The sequence below is a fragment of the Pungitius pungitius genome, chromosome 2 (genome assembly GCF_949316345.1).
Source record: "Pungitius pungitius chromosome 2, fPunPun2.1, whole genome shotgun sequence".
Classification (NCBI taxonomy): domain Eukaryota; kingdom Metazoa; phylum Chordata; class Actinopteri; order Perciformes; family Gasterosteidae; genus Pungitius; species Pungitius pungitius.
This window is the reverse complement of record NC_084901.1, coordinates 32,648,151-32,668,362: the sequence shown is the minus strand read 5'-3', so window position 1 is coordinate 32,668,362 and position 20,212 is coordinate 32,648,151. Positions and strand designations below refer to the sequence as shown.

The 20,212-nt window shown below is 45.3% G+C and overlaps 1 protein-coding gene across 4 annotated transcripts in view; it reads right to left on the bottom strand.

The window, feature by feature from the left end:
* The window catches only part of LOC119211439 (neuroligin-3), a 99,541-nt gene that overhangs the window by 74,580 nt on the left and 4,749 nt on the right, over nt 1–20,212 (bottom strand). For 2 of the 4 annotated variants that reach the window (XM_037462343.2, XM_037462344.2), the window contains one exon: nt 7,867–8,016. In XM_037462343.2, coding sequence (XP_037318240.2) covers nt 7,867–8,016 — 150 coding nt within the window. Of the gene's footprint in view, nt 1–7,866; nt 8,017–9,829; nt 14,954–15,127; nt 15,188–20,212 lie in introns of those variants that run through there. The other 2 variants (XM_037462342.2, XM_062560797.1) reach the window with 2 other exon arrangements.

Genomic DNA, 20,212 nt, shown 5'->3' with positions numbered 1-20,212 from the left:
CTTAACACTTGTTTCTGAGCAATGAAAGGTGAAAAAAATATATTCTAATAGACTAATTTCTTTTCAGACTCTCTTTGCCTCGTATCTCCCTTATAATTTAGTACGTTTTAGCACATGTAGCCAATAAGTCAATAAAAGCAAATTCATTTTCCACAGCTGTGAGTGAAAAATGCCAGTGATTTTTTTGGGGAAAAAAAAAAACATTGTATTAGATATCTAGATATTTGTTTTGCCAGAATATATTTTAAACAGATCCACTACACAGAAATGCGGTAATTTACCACGTCTGGTTCTGCATTTCCTGTGCCTGCTGCTCATTCGGGTAACAGCAGGTCGATTACACCCCCAGGGTGACTTTAGGGTTCTTTCCTTTGAGTCTTGTGCCTGGGTATCAATCAATAAATCAAGTTTGCTTCATGAATGACTGACACAAATAAACAGGATAAAAACATAAGAAATAGTAATTGAAAACTGAAAGGAAGCTGAAGATTCTAGTGCACGCCATATAAAGTACAACACTGAATAAAGTGGTTTTTGTAAAGTGAAATAGTGCTAAAATAGAATTAGTTAAATTAAATAAGAAATAAAAAAGATGTATGAAAATTATGGCATAAAAGCACATTCAAGATAAATAATGCGTGGTTGAGTAATACAAAATAATACAATTATAAACCAGTACATAGAGGCCAGATCTGAAGGTCCTCACATAATAAACAAAAAGCATTAGCAGAGCTACAGACAAAGTGTCTAACTTTAAAATAAATACGAAAGCTATCAAGGAATCAGTAAAAACAAAAAGGGCAGAACGTTACTGTGTGTTGTACTCGCTGGGATTCTTCATTATTGTAGCTGGCTTATAGCAGTCTTTTGGTGGACTGACCAGAAAGGAGAGCTGTGCAACTGTGCAGCGGTCTCACATGTGACCCCTCAAGTTAAAATCATCAAGAGTCAAAAAAATCAATCCCAGATTCCTTGCTTCTTGGCTCGGGTTAAGACCTGGTGCCTTCGTGTTGACTGCCAGTTTCCTTCACTGAACCACAGAACCAATAATTCCCTCTTCTGTTTTGTCCGGATCAAGCAGCACCATAACTGCTCGTTTCGGGTCAAGATTTGTCCTGACGTCATTCAGTCGTTTAGTAGTCATGTCTGTGCTGTGATCTGTCCTGACAACGCGTGGCAACATGTCGCTTCTAGTATTTGCATATAAAAAGGTATTCGGGTGATTGGAAAAAAGAGAGTTCAAAAACGATGCTGAAGAACGAAGAAATATTTGAAATAATAATACAATTTGTTGATGAAATGAAATGTCAGAGTTCCATTTATTTACACTAAAGCAGTTTTTACTGATTTGGGAAGTCACTAAGCATTAGGATGTGTCACAGCGGGAAGCAGGACCTTAATACTGTGTTTCATGGTAGGTTTTACTAGAGAATCTTTGTACTATGCGCACTGTGCGGTTTTTTTTACGCTTTGAGCGAATGATCAAAAATATTAAACACACAGTAAAGATGAATTAATGCCTGTGTTTTTGATGATTCATATACTGCATGAAGATTGTCAATTGATGTGTTAACAGGCTGTTTAAAAGCCATAAAAACAGTTCTATAAAGCTCTTGGTCTATGAGACGATGTGTGTGAGCCGTATTTCAGTCAAGGTCAATTCATCACTTCTATTTGGGTGAAAACAATGGAATTTTGTTAAAGTATTTAGAGTATTCTCTTTCTCTGGAATGACATGCTAAAGATGCAAAACCTTAATATTGAAATACTTTCATCATTGGTCCGTAATGTTAATCCAGCTTGTGTTTCTTCCTTTCTTCCTCTGGCTATTATCTAAATGAAAACTTTCAGATTGCCACTTTATTTGTGATAATTTAAGTTAGAGCACACACACACAGTCACTCCAAGAAGAATGAACATGGCCTCTTCAATAAAAACCTAGAGTCACGCAGGGTGGGTAGTAGGGGTGACTGTGCCACATGGAGTTTAAACTACTGTATAGTGAGGTCATCACGGATGGTAATTCATTGAATGGCTATTGCTGAAAAAACAGCACCTATAAGTTGTTAAATTTCTAAACGCCTATTTATATAGTTTCATGTCTAACGGCATTAAAACAGTTCTTAATTAAGGCGATGCTGCGAGAAACCCAGTTCTAAAGTTTGCACTTTGCCATTAGTGTGCAAAAACACAATTAGTCTTGATTGGTTCCCCTCCCTCAACAACCGACTAAATTCTTTCAATCAGGGAGGTCTCTGGCATTTGAAATTAAACACTCTCTGGATGTGCTGCAGATTGCATCGTGAGCCAATCAAACCACAGTGAAATGACCGCAACTGAGAACTGGGGATTTCACATAGGAATAATGATTATAAAGTGCAAAAACTGAAATAACAAAAGAATTCATGAAAAGTTGATGACACGCACCCTATGTATTTTTGAAAGATGAAGAACATTTTGGTCTCTTCGTCTAAGTACTGTTAATTAATTGAAAAAAAATGAACTGAGTCACACTCCTTTATACTCCTACTTTATTAATCAATACTTAAGAGTTTGAAGCAAGAAAGCCAACATCTTGTTGCGGGGCGGCTAAAGAGAGCCGAGCGATGAGATACAATGGGCCCCATCTGGGCCCCGTCTCGCAGAGCCAGACGCTGGTTGCAGCGTGGCTGGCAAGAGCGGCTTAAGAGTTAATTTCCTGGCAGGGATTTGTAGGAGAGCAACATCAACAAGAGGCTGCAGACTGGAGCATGAAAACCATTACTTCAATCCCTCACTCCCTGACATTAATAGGATGAATAAATGTTTTTGTTCTCTGCTTAATTTGGATGAATTCATCCAAATGGCAATGAGAACAAGTAAATATCCATCTCAGCTCTCTTCCTGGTAAGAGAAGACAAAGAGAACTCACTCTGCCTTCGCCTTTTTTCTTCTTCCACCTACTGTTTGTAGAATTCCTCTGCCCGGCGCCAAGCTCATATATCAGACACTTACCAAGGGAGCCTCTTTATTTTGAGTGGATTCACCCAAAGACACATGCTGAACTAACTCACAGTTACACTTCTTTTGCGATACGTGACAAGTTAGAGAAACCCCGACAGATTATATTCTGCGTTTTATCTTAAAGAAATATAATCAAAAAGCATCCAGGCTGATTTTTATGAATGCAATGATGCGCCGACATCGTGCTGCCAAGAGCATTTAGCATCAGGGAGAAATACACCACAACAACTTATTCTGCGTGTTCTGTCGACTAAATGTAAAGACTTCCCACATTCAAACGGGTGCGATAAGAACTGCTAAAGAGCACTTGCATTTAAAGCATTTCAGGTGCATTACATCTCCTTATGCACTGGGGGTTGAATAGCTTGGAAAAAGCACAGGAGTGCGACGAGATCCGGCCAACCGAGACGGGTGTACGTGGCTAAGTGTAAGTGGAGCATTTGGACTCAATCCGGGTAGAAGACAGATGAAGTGACAAGTATAAATGGGGCCAATGATTCTAAACCGTCCTCCTGTACTATTACTAGCGAAGCCCCATCCAGCAGACTGCAGCATTTGGGTCAGGAGGCCGTGAGCACAAAGCGCTCTCCAGCTCTCAGTGGACCTCGCAGCAATTCTTCAGTAAGTGAAAAACAACTACAAAATAGTGTGAAAGACTATCTTTTGCTCGGCAATATTGCTCACACACAGCCAAACACATCCTTCCGCCGCTCCCCAAATCCCAGGATGAATTACCAACCATCTTTAGGAGAGGAACAGGAAAGAAAGTCACTCACCACACACTGAATAACTCGGGGCAACTGAACCAATCAATGCCCCAGCACCGGGGCTGCTGCTCCAGGACCGGGGCTGCTGCCCCAGGACCGGGGCTTCTGCTCCAGCGATGCTCCCACATCCGCGCAGAGACTGGGCTGAGGGTTATTCTCGATTGGATCTAAAACTATCCTTTTAAAGGCCTGAATAACTCCGAGGACAGTCCATGGCTGCGCGCTGGTGCCACCATAAAACGGCCCCGATCAAACAGATATGGGAGATAGCCATCAAAGGTCACAAATAAACCGCGTGGAACTCTCCACAAGTGCAAACTGTACTTGACCATTGTCCTTTTTTAGCAGGAGGGGGAATCTCACCTTGAGTTTTGGTACGAGAGGCAGCCTTTGTTCATTTTTAATGCATTTTAAAACTAGTTAATTAAGTAACCCCCCTCCCCCCTCCCCCCCCCCACCCCCCTCCCACGAATCGGACTGGGAAATTGACATGCTCCGGAGAGCCAGTGAGTAATTATATTTGTAAAGAGCAGTGATACAAGATACTCCCCTCTGACTGGGACTCATTACACACCATTAGAGAGGCGCGGCAACTACGCACGCGCACGTGCACGTGCACGCCATACACACACACACATGGGTGGTAGAAAAGTCACACACTTTGAGATGGACTACCAATGTCTCTTTCTTTCTCTCACACACACACACACACACACACATGGGTGCTAGAAAAGTCACACACTTGGAGATGGACACACAATGACTTTTTCTTTCTCTCTCTCACACACACACACACACACACACACATAGAGATCAACGAGCAGGAACCCAAACTCTTCAGGTCCACGGACCTGGGCCGAGTCCTACCAGGACCTGGGCCGAGTCCTACCAGGACCGCGTCACGAAGGAAGACCACACTGCGGTGGGTTAACAGTAGTAAAAGATTAAACATGATATCAAGTCTCATTCATCTAAGTAGTGAAAGGTTGAGATATGAAAGTTTTCAAATGGGGCCTCAGGAGGATTGAGGGTCCACCCTTTGAAGCAATAATTACCAGTACAGCAGCGTAGGGCTACGAGCTACGGGGGGGAGATAAAACAGCACCGGGGTCTTAGTGGACTCGTCTCTAATTGGAGCTGTGAGTGGCCCAGGGTCTCCGAATACAGTTTTACTCCATTGTGATACCTCTGCTCTCCCCTCCGCTGGTGGGTTAGTTTCACTGTACGTCATCAAGCCGCCATCCGCGTTTGGGAAGAAACTCACAGAAATGGAGATTAGATCCGCTGCGACCATCTTCTATTGTGTGTAAATGTTGAAAAGCCCTGCAGAGCTAGCAATAGCGCCGCTGCAAAAATGTCAAAGTTACGCCAATGCCAAAGAAAAATAAATCATTTATCAGTGACCTTTTATGCCTCTTATTTTGATTCCGTCCAATTTGTTGCTGGTGAGAATATCTTTGCTCTTGGTTTTAACAAATGCTTTCAGAGATCTGTTAGTGAAGGCAGTTGTTACGTAATAGAACTGGGCCTATTGTTTCTGAGAAACGAGTTAATATTCAGATTATTGTGTTTTCCGTTCCGACTAAGGTATTTACTGCATTATTAATGGCGTATTCAGATTGCCCAGGGACTGTGGGAGAGGTATATTAGTGTCAGAAAGCGTAGTTTGTTGCCTTGTCTGTTTTCACTTTAAACTCATTATCTTGTCTAATTCGCTCAGCCTTCATTATTCCCTCATCCCTTTAAGCAGCCTAATTAAAAGGGCGTCCATTTTTTCATTAATATTCATTTATTTATTCAGCATTTCTACATTAAACTGTATCACCCAGTGTGGAATTATAACCCCTGACTTTCTTTTCTTCTAATACACAAATGAAGGGAGTGCTGCTGCACAGTCCTTCAGGAGAAGAAGAAGAAGAAGTGGAGTATTTGCTCTCTTCTAGCTGTCAGATGACCCAAAGATACACCGTGCAGCTGCTAATGCAAGTGTCGAACACAATCCTCTAATCTACTCCACTTAATGCATGTCTAGACTAGATTAACGCTGAAACTGTTAGCGGCAGTGGGGGGGGGTTCAAAAGGAAACTGCAAACAAAAATAAAACGGAGACATGTAATTACACTTTTTCATGTTTTGCTTATTGCAATTTACACTTTAGTAGCGAAAGTCTTCAGACAGCTTTGGGTTAATTGGCCCATCGTGTCTCCCTGGCCTTGGTTTTATTTGGTTTGTACGAGTGTGTCTGTTTAAAGCCGTACCACGGGGAGATTATCAGACCGCGCCGCAGCGATGGACATTATCGTTCAGCTACATGCATCACTTCTCTGCTCATTTCTCAGAATGGCTGCTGGGGAGGTTAACCACTTTGCAGACTGCACCCATGTGTATGTCCGTGCACGTGTCTCTGAGACAACTGCATCCCCGTGTGTGTGTGTGTGTGTGCAGACTGTTTTTGCCTGTGTCTCACACACGCATGCTCACAGTGCTTGCATGTGGCGGGTTGGAGGGGGTCTGTGTGCATGCATGTAGAATGACATTTAGTGAAATGTGGCAACGAGAGAAGAAACATCTGACTCATAATTGAAGTGCCATGAAAGAAATATGATCATGAGCGTGTTTGGCTTACGCGCTCAGCTAAACCAACAGCAGCGGCCACGTGGCGGCACGCCCAGCCGGCGCCCCCCCGCCCCCCCCGACCGCCTCACCGCCCTGGAGGCTGATTGGCGCGCTACAAAAAGTGACACTGCTACGAAAGTGACGGGAGGCGAGGGGGAAAGCGACGCGCGGCGTTCAAGGTGAGCGATTGCGGTGGGTAAAATCGATAGGATGCAGCGCTCTCATCTCCATCAAAAAGAGCGTCTCAAGATTAATTAAGTTGTGTCTGCGTGAGTCAACCGCACCAGTCATCTCAATGGCCTGAAGGGTAAGGAGGCACCTCTCCTCAGTCACCCTCTTGCCATCAACATGCAGCAAGGCTGTGCTTCTTTTTCAGGATAAGGCTGCTCATGTTCTCTGTTTTTCTTGTTAGCACCAAATTCAGCACCAAGTTTCATGAACTCCTACCAATGAGCATAAGCAATGAGTACCTCCGCTTCTTTTTGCCTTTTTACCCTGTAGAGAAAACAATAGTCTAGTTCTGGCACCGTATCACTTATTGTTAATTTCATATATTTTAGAGGTTCTGAAAAATTAAATCTTTTTTAACGTATGAAAAATAAGAGGCCTGGAAAATTGAACATGACCATCCGGCTGCTTTAAATATTCTTAGCACACCTGTGAATACAAAAGCAATATAGGGAACTTTTGAATAAAGATGAAATATCATCACGTATAGACTCAATGCAATATCCTCTATATTAAAAGGCAGTCGGTGAACGTCCACATCTGAGGCAATATTCTCCACCAATGCAGACAACCACTCTGGAATAGTATCCTGTCTCCAAAGTGTTTGAACTCAGAACACAACCACCCTCAATGAAAGAAAGAAAAAAATTGTGAGGAGGCAAAAGGGATGGATGGAAACACTACAAAGCTTGGGTAGTGTTCTAACAAACTCCATTTTGTGTTGCTGCAGCTGTTTCCATGGAGCTCACTCTTCTTCTCTTTTGCACCCTCTCTCTCTCTCTCTCTCTTTTTCTCTGCCTCTCCCCTCCTTTCTCTCTCACACACACACACGCACGCACACACAATCCTGAAAGAGGATTCAGCTGCGTGAGTCAATCCGCGACCAACTGCAACTCGGAGAGAGAAGCCCTCGTTCCCTCTAACAGACTCTTTCCCCCTCTTCCGTCTCTCCAGCATCACGCCCATCTCATCATTTTTTTTTCAACCTCATTACAATAATTTCTTAATTTATTCTAAACCCCAGTCACAACAACAAACCCACATTCCACACACTCAATAATTTTGATTTGGATACACACATCAACAAGAAGCACATGTATGCTGTGTTTTCCCTTCAGCCTTATTTGGAGTGTGTGTGGCAATCAGCAGTGCTCATCACACCTAGCTGCCCCACAAAGGCGGCCCAGAAAGATGTCCTTGAAGGAGGAGGTTGAAGTAGAAAAAAAAAATCTGTCAGAAAAAGCTTGCTTACCGAGGACTCCGACGCGGTAGTTGAGGGTGATAACGATGACGTTCCCGTAGCTGGCCAGGACGCTCCCGTCGATCATGTTGCCCGTCCCCTCCATGTAGGACCCTCCGTGGATGTAGACCATCACAGGCTTGGCCCCGGTGTCTCGTATGTCTGCAAGAGCGGCCGTCATTAACACGTTCACATTGCGGCCCACACCCAGTCCACTCGAGGGGTCGGCTCAGACACTCAGATACAGCAGATAACAGCGCGTGGTGGCCACAAACAGACAAGCTGACGATCGCCTCTCAGATACCAGCCGCTACTACCTGCTCGCAGAAATGGTGGCGATGTTATTTCATATCTGCTCGTTGAGACACAAAACGAATGTCCGGTCATCGTGTCAACCCAACTCCATCATAGTAATTGGCCAGCTCAGCTGAAAATGTGGCTTGCGTTTACTGGGTTCGATTGTTTATCATGAACCGAACTATTAGGGCCGCATTTGGCTCTGTGTCGTCTCCCAGGAGGCGGACACACTTTCCAATATAGACACGCAGGAAGCCATTAGGGGGGATGAAGAGAGAGGTACACTGACACATCTCCTAACCGGGGATAAGGCTAATCTAGCTTGACAGTGAAAGGGAAAAAACCGCACCGGCTAATTACACAATGCTATCAGGGGCCTCCTTCTTACGAAGGCCAATCTCTGTGCAACAAGGTATTTGCATAGTCTCGCTTGGCATTGTAGGCATTTACGTTTGTGTTCTAGGTTTGGGGAAATGTTGTTTATTTGATTCCGTATCCAGGACTTGAGACCCAGCTGGGGCGACACTGCAGCCAGATAAAGCACATCCAAAAGGATGGGGCAAAGAAAAACGCCTCTGTTTGAGGAATAGACTGAATTACTGGCTGGCCTAGCTGGAGCTGAGAGACTAGACAAGAAACTCTCTCTCATTTTCACTCCTGCTCCCCCCTTGTTCTGTGCAGCTTCTCGCCTTCCCCTCACTTTGTATCGCTTTCTCTCACAGACTCTCCCCTGTCTCTCCCTGTTTCTCTCCCGCCTTCCCTCCATCTCTGTCCAACTCACTGCCTCTCTGCCCCCTCATCTCCCTCTCCCTACACTCCCCCAAGCGGTGAGAGTGGTGAGAATGAGGCAGCATGGGGGGGCAAAGACTGAGAAAGATAGAAAGAGAGAGAGAGAGAGAGAGACAAAGACAGACCAGAAGAAAGAAAGATAAAAAAGAATGGAAGGAAGAGAGAAAAGTAAAAAAGAGCAGACAGAACTAAAGATGTGAAAAAGGAGAGAAAATAGAAAAAAGGGAGAAACCAACGGGCTAAGATTCAAAATGGTGGTATTGTATTCCAGTCGCCATGGTGACTGAGAGCCAAAATTCAAAATCCTCAGGAACAACTAATGGCAGACCACATCCTGCACGGCCCAATCTGCACCCATCTGCAGGCACTGCTCGTCGTTATGCACCCCATCACATTAGCATGCCTAACGCCGAGGACGAGTGCTTAAATGCATTTAGAGAGTAGAGTTTTTCCTCAACCTCTGTAGCAGAGCTCAGCCTTGATTCCCTTTTTCTTCTTCTTCTTTTTCCTCTGTTATTCCCTTGGTTATTCATGGCCCTGTTACGTTTAAAAGCCATAACTTTGTATACGATATGGCCTTATTTATGTCTTTCTTTATCTTGCTGGTATCTGAGAGAGCTACACAGTGAAATGCAATTTACGGCTGACACTTCTCTATGCACACACTTATCTTCTACAAGAGGAGGGGAGGGATGCATGGGGTGAGAAAGCATGAAAGGTTCAGTCAAACAGGGGGGGGAAAGGGGGAGAAAAAGGGAAAGAAACAGTATATCCTTTTCAAGCTACTCAAACAAATGGACCACAGATACAAGGGGATTGACATAGAGGAAGACGGAGCAGAGGGCAGAAATAAGAAAAAGAGATTAGTCATGTCAATGTTATCAGTCACCTCTTTTGTTGATTCACATCAGGTCTCCATGACAACAGTTAAATCCCTTTGAGAGAGCGACACAAAACATTGAAGCTCCACTTGGTCTAATCTAGATATTGTCTTGATCTGATGTGGGCAGAGTCACACAGATGTCATGTGGAGTTCTGTTATTGTCGGAGGAAAGAAATTCAAGCAACGGATCCCAATTGGGCTTTGGTTTGAAGTGAGAAATAACAACATTGTCTAGGTACACTCACATGTGGGTAGCAGCAAAGCATTATTGGATGCAACCAGGGGGGATTAGTTCTCTTCAACCAATCACATGAGAGCTTTATCGGTGGATGGCCTAATCTGGTGTAACAGGTGACTACCTCGAAAAAAGCGGCATCCTCATTCACTAACTTCTCTGAGGAAAACACATCGCTACACCAACACAGTATCCCAAAATAACAGCATCTAAATGTAGCACAGTGCTCTGTGTTAGGAAGGAAACAGGAGTAGGTTTATTAATCACACACAACTATATTTGCAATAAAATCACATGCACAAATTGAAGAAAATAACAAAAGAGGACAAATAAACAAAACGAAAAGGTGTTTGCTTTAAATGTGGGTGAAAGCTGATGTGCAATGAAAAATATTTCATGATAACACATCATTCTCTCTCACATGTTTTGCTCAATTGGATCACAAAACATACATTGACATACACTCCACACACATAATAATCAGCAAATAATTGTATCACAGAAGAAATAAATAAGAAGTCCAAGGATCACTGCATTGGCAACACTTGGCCTAAGAATAAGAATTTGAACAGGCCCTGGGAGGAAAAACCTCTCATAGGTGCATCCCAGTGGCTCTGGTCTGATTGGAGTGTCAGTGGGAGGGAAGTGATGCTGCTGTATCCCCTACTCTACCTCCACCTTTTGTCCTTTGACTCTCCCTCGGTTCAAAAAAAAAACCCAATTGGTCATACTGTATATCTGACATTAAGCGCCCCCCAGGAGCGGCCTTGACACTGCGGATGGGGACAGGACAAAGGCAAGTGTCGGTGGCATTCACTGTGTCAACACTTGGTGAAACATGGTGGCTGTCAGCAGCTATCAGTGAGGTCTGAGTTTGGGGGGGGGTTGGTGACAATGTCCTGATGTGGCAGGACATGACATGCACCCTACTGTAGTGCTCTTGTCAGGCCATGCTTCACGCTTCACTCATGACAAGTCCATTACTGGCCATGTTCACATTTGAAGCGGTGTGTGTGTTGTTCAGCTGGGGAGCCCCCTGCGAAACAGCCGGTGTAATTACAGCGCATTTTACAGCAGTTTGAGCTGTTGTACTTTAAGTCACTGACAGTGTTCTGAATATCACCAAATGTCTGCCTAATATTCCCTTGGTTGAATCAAATGAGTTAGCACTGTGTGGTCAGGTCTCCGAGGCTGCAGGGAAGGAAAACTCTGAACACATTTTCTTGTCTTAGACCAGCGGAAAATTGAGGAATAAGACACAAGGGGGGGGGGAAAGAAATACGCTGTTGCATCAGAGCCCGCATATTCTCAGAAGTGATGGGATGGGCGAGAAAAGAGCGCTTTATAGTTAAGAGTTTGTCAGACTGAGAGCCACTGAGGTATGACACGTGTAAAAAAAAAAGAAAATATCAACATGGCATTGGCTATGGGAGAAGGCGACAAGTGCAAAGGTGTGCATGTCTGCTGTGAATCTTTACATCTCCACAATACAAGTAATGGGAGGAATGACCTTTGTGCGAAGGTGACTTCCTGCTGCCTCACCAGGTGCGTTTGGGTTTCCAATGTGAAGTTGGCAATAGTTTCTGAAAGTAGGTCTGAGCGCAGAGACAAGGGGAGAGGTGGTGATAGACACCACGGAGTAAAACAAAGCCAAAGCCCCCTACAGCTGGCCAGGATCTAGATGAGAGGAGGAGGCTGTAGAGGTGCTGTCATCTCTAAGACTCACAGACAGCTGTTTACTCCTCGAGTGAACGAGATCTAACCCTTTAGTCTTTCATTGAAGCCTGCCATCGCGAGCCACAAAAGCTGACGTTATACCGTGAAAACCCACAGAAAGGGTTGAGGACAGCACACCCGTCCTTATACTTGGAGTGAACTCATTCAAAAACTCTTTACTTGTTCGGTTCTCTTGATTTTTTCAAAAGAACCACTTTTTTTTGGGGGGCGGATAAGTGAGAAGAAGAAAAAATGCCTGAGGTCACCCCATCAATTGAAATGTCTCAAATTATAACCTTGTGGATCCGCCATTAGCGGCAGAGCTTAGCAGCAGAATTCCAAATATTTCTGCATAAATGGGCGTCAAAGGGGCATGATTCCTCATTCATGCCACATCACAGAGAATAGGCTAGTGGCAGAACGGGGTGAATGGTGTGTGAGTTGCCCCCCCCCCCACTGTCGATTCACCAGTCTCCAGCCTGCCTGAGCTGAGCTGAGGGCTTTGCTGGATTGGGATCCAGTCAGGCCTGTGCAATGGAATTAATGGTAATTCCCAGGCAGGTGGAGCTCAGCTCTGCTCCCTGGCACAGCAGCGGCGGAGAGGTGGGTGTGTAAATGTGCGTGTATATGTATGCGTGTCGGCTATGCGGTGCATGCTTCTGAAGCTTGGACGATAGCATTGTTTGTGTGTGTGCGAGTGTGCGCGCGTGTGTGTGTGTACGCGCATGCCTCACTGGTTTAGAGGATGCGGGTGTACATGTCTGAGTGTGTGCACACTCACCCCGGGATGGAGGCATTCCTCCTGATTAGAGCTGCAGTCTCAGAGTGCCAAACGACAGACAGACACACACACACACACACATCTATTTTTCATCAGTGGGAGAGGGCCGAGGCAGCAGTGGTGCGAGACACTCTAGAGGTGGAGTAGGGACGGCTGGCTCTTTCTGCCTCACACTGGGCAACAGTAGCTCGGCGCCACTGCCATGTTCCACCTGGGAGACTCACTCTATTTACATTCCTACCTTTATCTAACAACAGCAGGTAGGGGGATTGAAAGCCTTTTTTTCACTGGGCAATAACTGCATCTGTAAAATTGAGTCCTGATTGTTGGGCCGATGTAAATCACAGCAACTCGGCCCACGCGTTTGTGCTACCGAGGGCGAGTTTTTCTGTGCACTTTGGAGTTGCCGCGGGGTCGCGGTTGACTATTGCTTAGATGGAATATCAGACACACAAAGGGGCGGAATAGAAGAAAGAGATAGACAGCATGGCAGGAGGGCGGCTCAAATATGGTGCACTGAGGGAGGGAGGGAGGTAGGGAGGAAACGAGCCAAGGATGGACAGACTGCCAACTGAGGCAGCATGTTGATGTTGGGAGGAACAGACTGAGAGATGGAGGGGGTTCGACAGAGAAACAAGACAAGACAGCAGCTCTCTGCTATGTGGATACGATGTGCATCAGCTAAATAGAGAGAGAGAGAGAGAGAGAGAGAGAGAGGGGGGTGGGGCCCTGCTTGTATTCTGATTCGACTTGGCCTTAAACTTGAAAACAAATGTTTAAATGTTATTAGCGGTGCGTGCAGTGCATTCACTGTCGGAGATGGCTATTACCCGCCATGATAGCACAACCACTAGTGAGTGTGGTGGTGTGTCAGACAGCTTACAGGGACTTTGTGAAGCCCCACAGAGGTAACAGGCCTCTTTGGGGGGAATAAGGAGGATGTAAGTGAACACTGACTTCATGTCACATCAAAACAGACACATAACCCTGAATGCCGCAAATCTTCTGTATCATGTTTGGGGATTGATGGCCAACTCTGTCACACATGCATTAGTTCCAGCACTGTGGCAGAGATTCTGCTGGGACTGTATTGTGCCTCTGTGGTGATGCTCTGTAAATAGCATTAGTTGCGCTCAGTAAAGAATAGACTTGTCACATTTTCAGCGAGGCGAGTCTTGCGCAACAGCTTGGAGACCAAGCCGGCGTGAGCGCATGCGAAGACTTGCCAGACGAAGGGATCCGAACTTGTCAGCAATTTTGAACGGACCGAGGGCTACGTACAGTGGGCTTGCTTGGGGGAAGACACACATACACACGCGTGTGCAATCGTACGCGCATTCAAGACGAGGACTGAAGGCAATTTGGCATCGGTTTCAACAGCTCGACGTGGGCTTGGATGAAGGAACACCTGCGTGTCAAAGGGGCGCCATGGCAACGCTTACTGATCTGTGATCGAGCCCACCCGGCAAAGAGAAGGCGCTTCGGGTTCGCACCCTCAAACATCTGGATAGGAGCGTGGCCAGCCGGGCTACAGCTGCTCTACAACCGGACGCGGGACCCGCAGCGAAGCCGGGTTTAAGAAAGCCAACATCCAAAACGGACCTAATGTGTCCGTTTTTTTCATGCCCGGAAGATGCTCCGTTTTGGCCTCAACGCACGATGCAACGCCCAACTTTGCTACAGACACAACAATCTTTCTCACTAAATACACACTCGTTCTGCAAAAAAAGCCAATCCGTCGATAACAAAACTAGACTGTGCATCAGTGGCTTTATCTTGATACCCAACATCATGCTTGCATCACCTGCCCTACTGTGGAAAAGGGAGACAAGGGCAGGGCGTTATCGAGGGGTTTGATTTAGATTCAGGGACTTAAGCCGTTTCTGTTGCAGCACAAGAATTGTCTCTGGTTCTAATCTCGGCCCGAGATCCACCCTGAGCCAGGAATATCCCAAGATAAATATGGAAAGCGAACAATGCGACTGCTGAGCAGCAACTTCCCGTTTTCAACACCTCTCGCCTCTAATCCTCTCCAGCAGCACTCCTCCACTGCCGCTCCTCGTCTGAATCTGCTGGCGGACCCCGGTGAACATTCCTGATATTAAACGGCTCCTTCGCTTCATAGTGCTGCTCCAACCACACAGACAGCCGCTGGCCAAGCGTCGAGGAGGGACTCTCCCCGCTGCCTCGGCCCCTCGGAGTCACAGTTGCTGGAGACACCGTGGGAGAAATGAGTCAATCCGGGCTCGGTTATCTTGACAGCTACCGAATCCCATCTGACTCCGAAAGCCAAACATCCAACCTATTGATTGAATTTTGATGCTTCTGCACAAGAGACTTCACATTCACTCACACAGTTGAAACATTTGATCGAAGACGACATTGTTTTACAGATTACAATGTGACGGGGGGGGGGGGGGGGGGGCTTGATGGTTGCATTCGCAATTAGAAACTGAATAAAGAAAGAAATATGCAAAAAGAAACAAAAACCATAAATGATCAGAAAACAGCATCATTTTTGGGGGGGAAAAAAAAAGAGTCATGCACCATCTTTGTTCACCATGGAAAATACCTTCATCTTCATCACCGTCGTTATCCGATAAATCCTCGCTTTGTTTTTTTGCATGGGCCCCTGTTATTGAAGCAGGGAGAGACATAGAGAGGCACAGGGAAATTCAAAATAGCATGTTTGACAACACACAGATGGCAAAATCCATAAAAAATCAGTAATTGAGACCACATGGGAGCAATATACAACGTTAATTCCAATACACATTTCCCATTTGAAAATTTGACAGCTGACATGTCAAGGGCATTTCTCGTTAACACTCTCAGCACATACAAATAGAGGAAAATAATATACTATTCATATTTCAGTTATAAACCGATATACAATACACAAATCAAAACATATGAGGTAACTTAAACATACCATTGCATATTTGGAGAAGAGTCATACACCACTGGCAGTTTCATGTTTACATTTTAGATACATCAGGCCTAAGCGCTGAATCCAATCTTAAACGTAGGTCTGGGAACAACCAATGAAAATCTGGTGACTGGCAAGTTAAAGAGTATAAAAATCTGAATGCAGTAAGAGATAAAAAACGCAAAGTGCTGCAACCTCCCTGGAGGAGGTAGAGATTTGAATAAGTCATAAGACTGCGTGTATTATGTATACTTAGTGACGTGTGCAGTCACTTTAGCGTGTCTCGTTGCCTTAAACAGTAGGTAAAATGCCGCCGTCCTCGCGCAACATGTTGGTAAGAAAGTACGAAGCCCTTTGGGCGCATGTAACCGTGCACAAATACAGTCAACTAAGCACACTATTCCAAACTGGTTAGTTGCATATCCATAAATCCTCACTAAATAATCACACGTAAAGCCCACAAAGAGCAATCCCCGAGGATTGAAATGCTGTCTGGTCTAGTTGATTAAAGCCATCGGTCTATGCATTCAACAATTGATCATCTTCTGACAATTTAAAGATGTTATTTTTCAGTTTTGGACTAACCCTGACATCATCTACCACCCCTGTCAGTTCACATTTCCCCCCTGAGCGATTCTTAACATGAGACATACTAATATGTTTGTGACCTTGGACTTTTCCTGTGGTGCAGTCATTAGGCCTCTATGAATACAAATTAATATCTAAATCTAATGGGCTGACTAACTGGAATTTACTGAGACATTCATTATTTTCATGAGGTGCCAAGAGTTTTCCAAAGCGTTGAAACAAATATAAACTCGTCATCATGTGGCTGTTGATCAAGCCGTCGTCTCCAAAATATATTGATCACGGGACATGATTAATCGGGATACAGATTTACCTGGGGTAGAACACTGCCCTGTTCCTTAAGACAGCTAATAGCACAGTACAATTAAATAAGCTGTGGGTAACTAAGGACCATAGAAGATAACGCAAAAACAGGGCAGTGTGGGGGATTATTCAGGCCAAGTGGCCAATATCTGCATCCCGGGTCCCATGATGCACTTTGAATTACAACAACTTTAATTGTTAAATATATTGATACTTTAAAAGTCACAAAGTCTTTATATTTCCTTCATATGGACAAGCCAGCCTGTTTGACACAGGCACCCGTTAAACAACTCATATTTTAATGAGTTGCACCTCTCTGTTTGACCACCTCATCCATTGTTAATTGAAAGATGGAATCTATTATGTATTATGTAACAGGCGGAGGGGGGGGGGGGGGGGGTGGGGTCCCATGACATTTACTGAGTAAATTCATGCTCCTTAACTGGAGAGAGCCTGAATTTGTTGACTCTACAGTCTGTGCGGTGACCTTGTCCAGGCGAATGAATGGGCATGTTGAATAATGCAGTCTGTATGGGAGGCAATATGAGCTTCAGACAAGCAAACATAATTATATTACTATGACAGCGACTATTGCGACAGAAGCAGCCTTTCAGACCGATGTTGCAACAGCACGTTGTGGAGGACGTTGCGGAGGGTTGCAGGTAAATTGCTTGCCAGGTGTGATAATGTATTTAAAAGGTGTGACAATGTACGACATTCAAGAATTTTCTGCATCTGTTTCTGGTGGCGGACTTTAACAACTTTTAGAATGTTTCATCTTTCGCGCGAGGTACGTATATAAAAGCGGGCATTTAATTGGCGCAGCGATGAATTACGTTGCAGCCAAAACAAAAGGGCCAATTTCTACTTTTCTGGAGTCCGTGTCGACTACGGGGGCCCCTCGGCATTTGGCACACCTCCCGACAAAGAGATCTCGTTGAATTGAATAATGGGGCTGTGTTGTTGTCAGTCTAAAAATGGCCTCTGTGTCAGATTTTGGCAGGTACAGTGCTTTAAAGATGAACAAATCTCATCGCAGCAAAAGGGTCAGACAAGGTCTTACCACCCCCCCCCCCCCCCCCCCCCCCCCGTGTAGGGAGTGAGTGACTGCTGTTAAATGCAGAACCAGCTTGAACCAATTTCTTATGAACAGACAAAAAGTATATCCCCCTCATTCATCACTTCTGGACCCCGCCCCTCTGCCTTTACTTTCTTATTGGGCTGTGTTTACGTCGTCAACAAAAAAAAAGCTGGTTCCAGAAAATCAAAAGAGTAACTCTAAGGTCAGCTGCAGGCGACTTCCTAATCGTTTGGCCTAAAAGCTACCAGATGTCTCCGGTGGGCTTCAAGGGAACCTACAGAAATGTTTTAACAGAATAACAGCCAGCCCCCAAACCAAGGCGCCCCTCACCTGCTGAAACAGGCTTCTTTATGGCATGTTGGTGGTTGCGGGTGTTCTGGCCTCACTGTGTTGTTGACATGGACAAACAGCGGTGGTACCGAGTGCCCCACACAGCTCTGTCACTTAGAACTCTGCTGTCTGCGAGCCTGCAGACAATCTTCAAATGCCGGATCCAGGAGTAGGAGCGGGAAAAAAAAATGCCCACATTTGACCTCGACTGAATCGAACTACAATGCATCAACAAGTTGTGTTGCCAAGGAGTTGACATTATCCATCTCTTAAAAACAGACAGCATCTAGAATAGCGGCTTTTATTCACCTTCCACGACAAGAAAAACAGAAACCTGTTGCATCTATCAAATCAGGTTCAATGGACTTGCGTTTGGTGGGTTTACTTGTTACATAAAGGCTTTTAAAGGTTCAAAATCCAAACAAATTATGCAAGTATTTGGCTGTAGAGTTCTACATTAAAAATACAAGCACACACACACACACACACACACACACACAAAGGGCTGTGCGACCCTAGAGACTCTTTGAATGAATCCTAAATTCCCTCAATACATCGTGGAAAGGCTGAATGTTAACTGCCTTTCTTTTGCTGGAGAAAGGATCGCTGACAATAGATGGGCCTCAGAGTTAAATATCAGAAAGGTCAGAATGTGGAAAGGGACTTAGTGAAATGTGAAATGTTGCAGCCATGAACATTTAGAGCAGTTATATTCAGTCTCTAATCCTCAGGTGACCATTTTTCTCTCTCAGACCTTTGGGATCCGTCTCCCTCTCTCTCTCTCTCTCTCTGCTCTCTGTGTCCCTCTGTCTCTGTCTCTGTGTCCGTCTCCGTCCCTCTCAATCCGTCTCCCAGTGTAGAGGTTAAGGAACAGCTTGGGAGGGACACATAAGAGAGAATGATGGAGAATGCAGCTAAAAGGTTAAGGAGGCTGTAATCCTTCAGTAAAGGACAGCCAAAACTCACACTGTGCTTCAGCTGTTCCCCAAAATACAAAAAAAAGAGGACGAAATAGAAGGCAACACAGAGCCGTGTTTAACGGAGACCACAGGTTACCGAGGAGGGTGGCAGCCGAACTCACTGGGTCGTCTTATTTTGTTCTACATCCTTAATGAACCATTTATTCCCCATAGTGACAAAAAAGGGCCTGTGCTGAACAAACATCTTACAGAAACAATAAAGTCTCACCGGGCTTTCGGGCCTCTTAATCTTCCGTGAGACAAAACTGTCATTTAAATATGTGCTGCACCACAGCAGTTAGTGAACACTGAACGGATCATTACGGGTTTCCCAAGCAGAACAATGCAGGTATGGAGTCCTCAACGCAGTTGGTGGTGGTAAAACAACAAGGAAAAAGTAGCAAAACAGGAGAATATTCAAAGAAAGCAAACACGGACGTCAATGCTGCACAATTAAAATAATGAAAAGGAATCAGTACACAAATGTTCTCAGACAACGGGTTGAGTCTCAGGGATGCAACAATGTTTGTTTTTTGTCTTCAAAAACTAAATGTGTAGTTAATGTTCTTTATTATTATTTGTTTAAGTCAAATCCGTTGGACCACTAAACCTCAACGCCAAATCCCAGACACACCAAATACATTAGCCTGAATCACATGACGATTTGTACAGAACCTTGAGGTCGCGGGGCTTCAAATGAGATGTTTGTTAAGTTGAAATAAGGGGATCAGGAACCTGAGCTAACATTGTGTTTTCAATTTAACGAGGCTCTGAGACCCCACAGCCTGTGTCCTCTGTTCCTTTTTAGCTGGGGATAAACAAGAGAGATATTGAGCCTCGGATTGACTGGGGAAGCTGGACAGCACAGCGGCGTGAGGCTCCTGAATGGGGACTTCCTGCTTGGGTCGCGCCTTGCATCTCAAGTTAAGAGTGGCCGGTCACAGCCCCCATCCCCCCCCCCCCCCTCCCCGCTCGCTCGCTGCGGTCACCCAAATGTCCCAGATAGATGATCACAGGAGCTCACGCAAGTCATTTTCCCGTCAAACAAAAGCAGACATCTGCTCTGTTTTCACATCCCACGAGCCAATATTTGTTCTCGCCTTCTTGGAAAGTTTTTTTTTTGGCGTACAGATTTCCTCGGCGGCGCCCGGGGGGAGCAGCCCCCCCCCCCTCCGCCGCTCAGCGGGCTTGAGTCGGGCCAACCACCGGGCATTAGCATGCTTGCGTTACCGACTGGCGTGGCCCGGAGGATTGGGGCCCTGTCATTCGCAGCGCTCTGTAGCATCTGGGGGTCATCTGTTAAGATGGAAAAACGTCCAGTGTTTGTGCTCCGGGATGCTTAATCTACAGGTTTGGCAACGGATGGCGCCGCTCAGTGCTGGCAGCGGGCTCCGTAACACATGGCAGACGGCTGCCTGTGAGGGCTGCATAAGAATGATGTTTGAGTGGTCCAAATCAAGCCAAAAT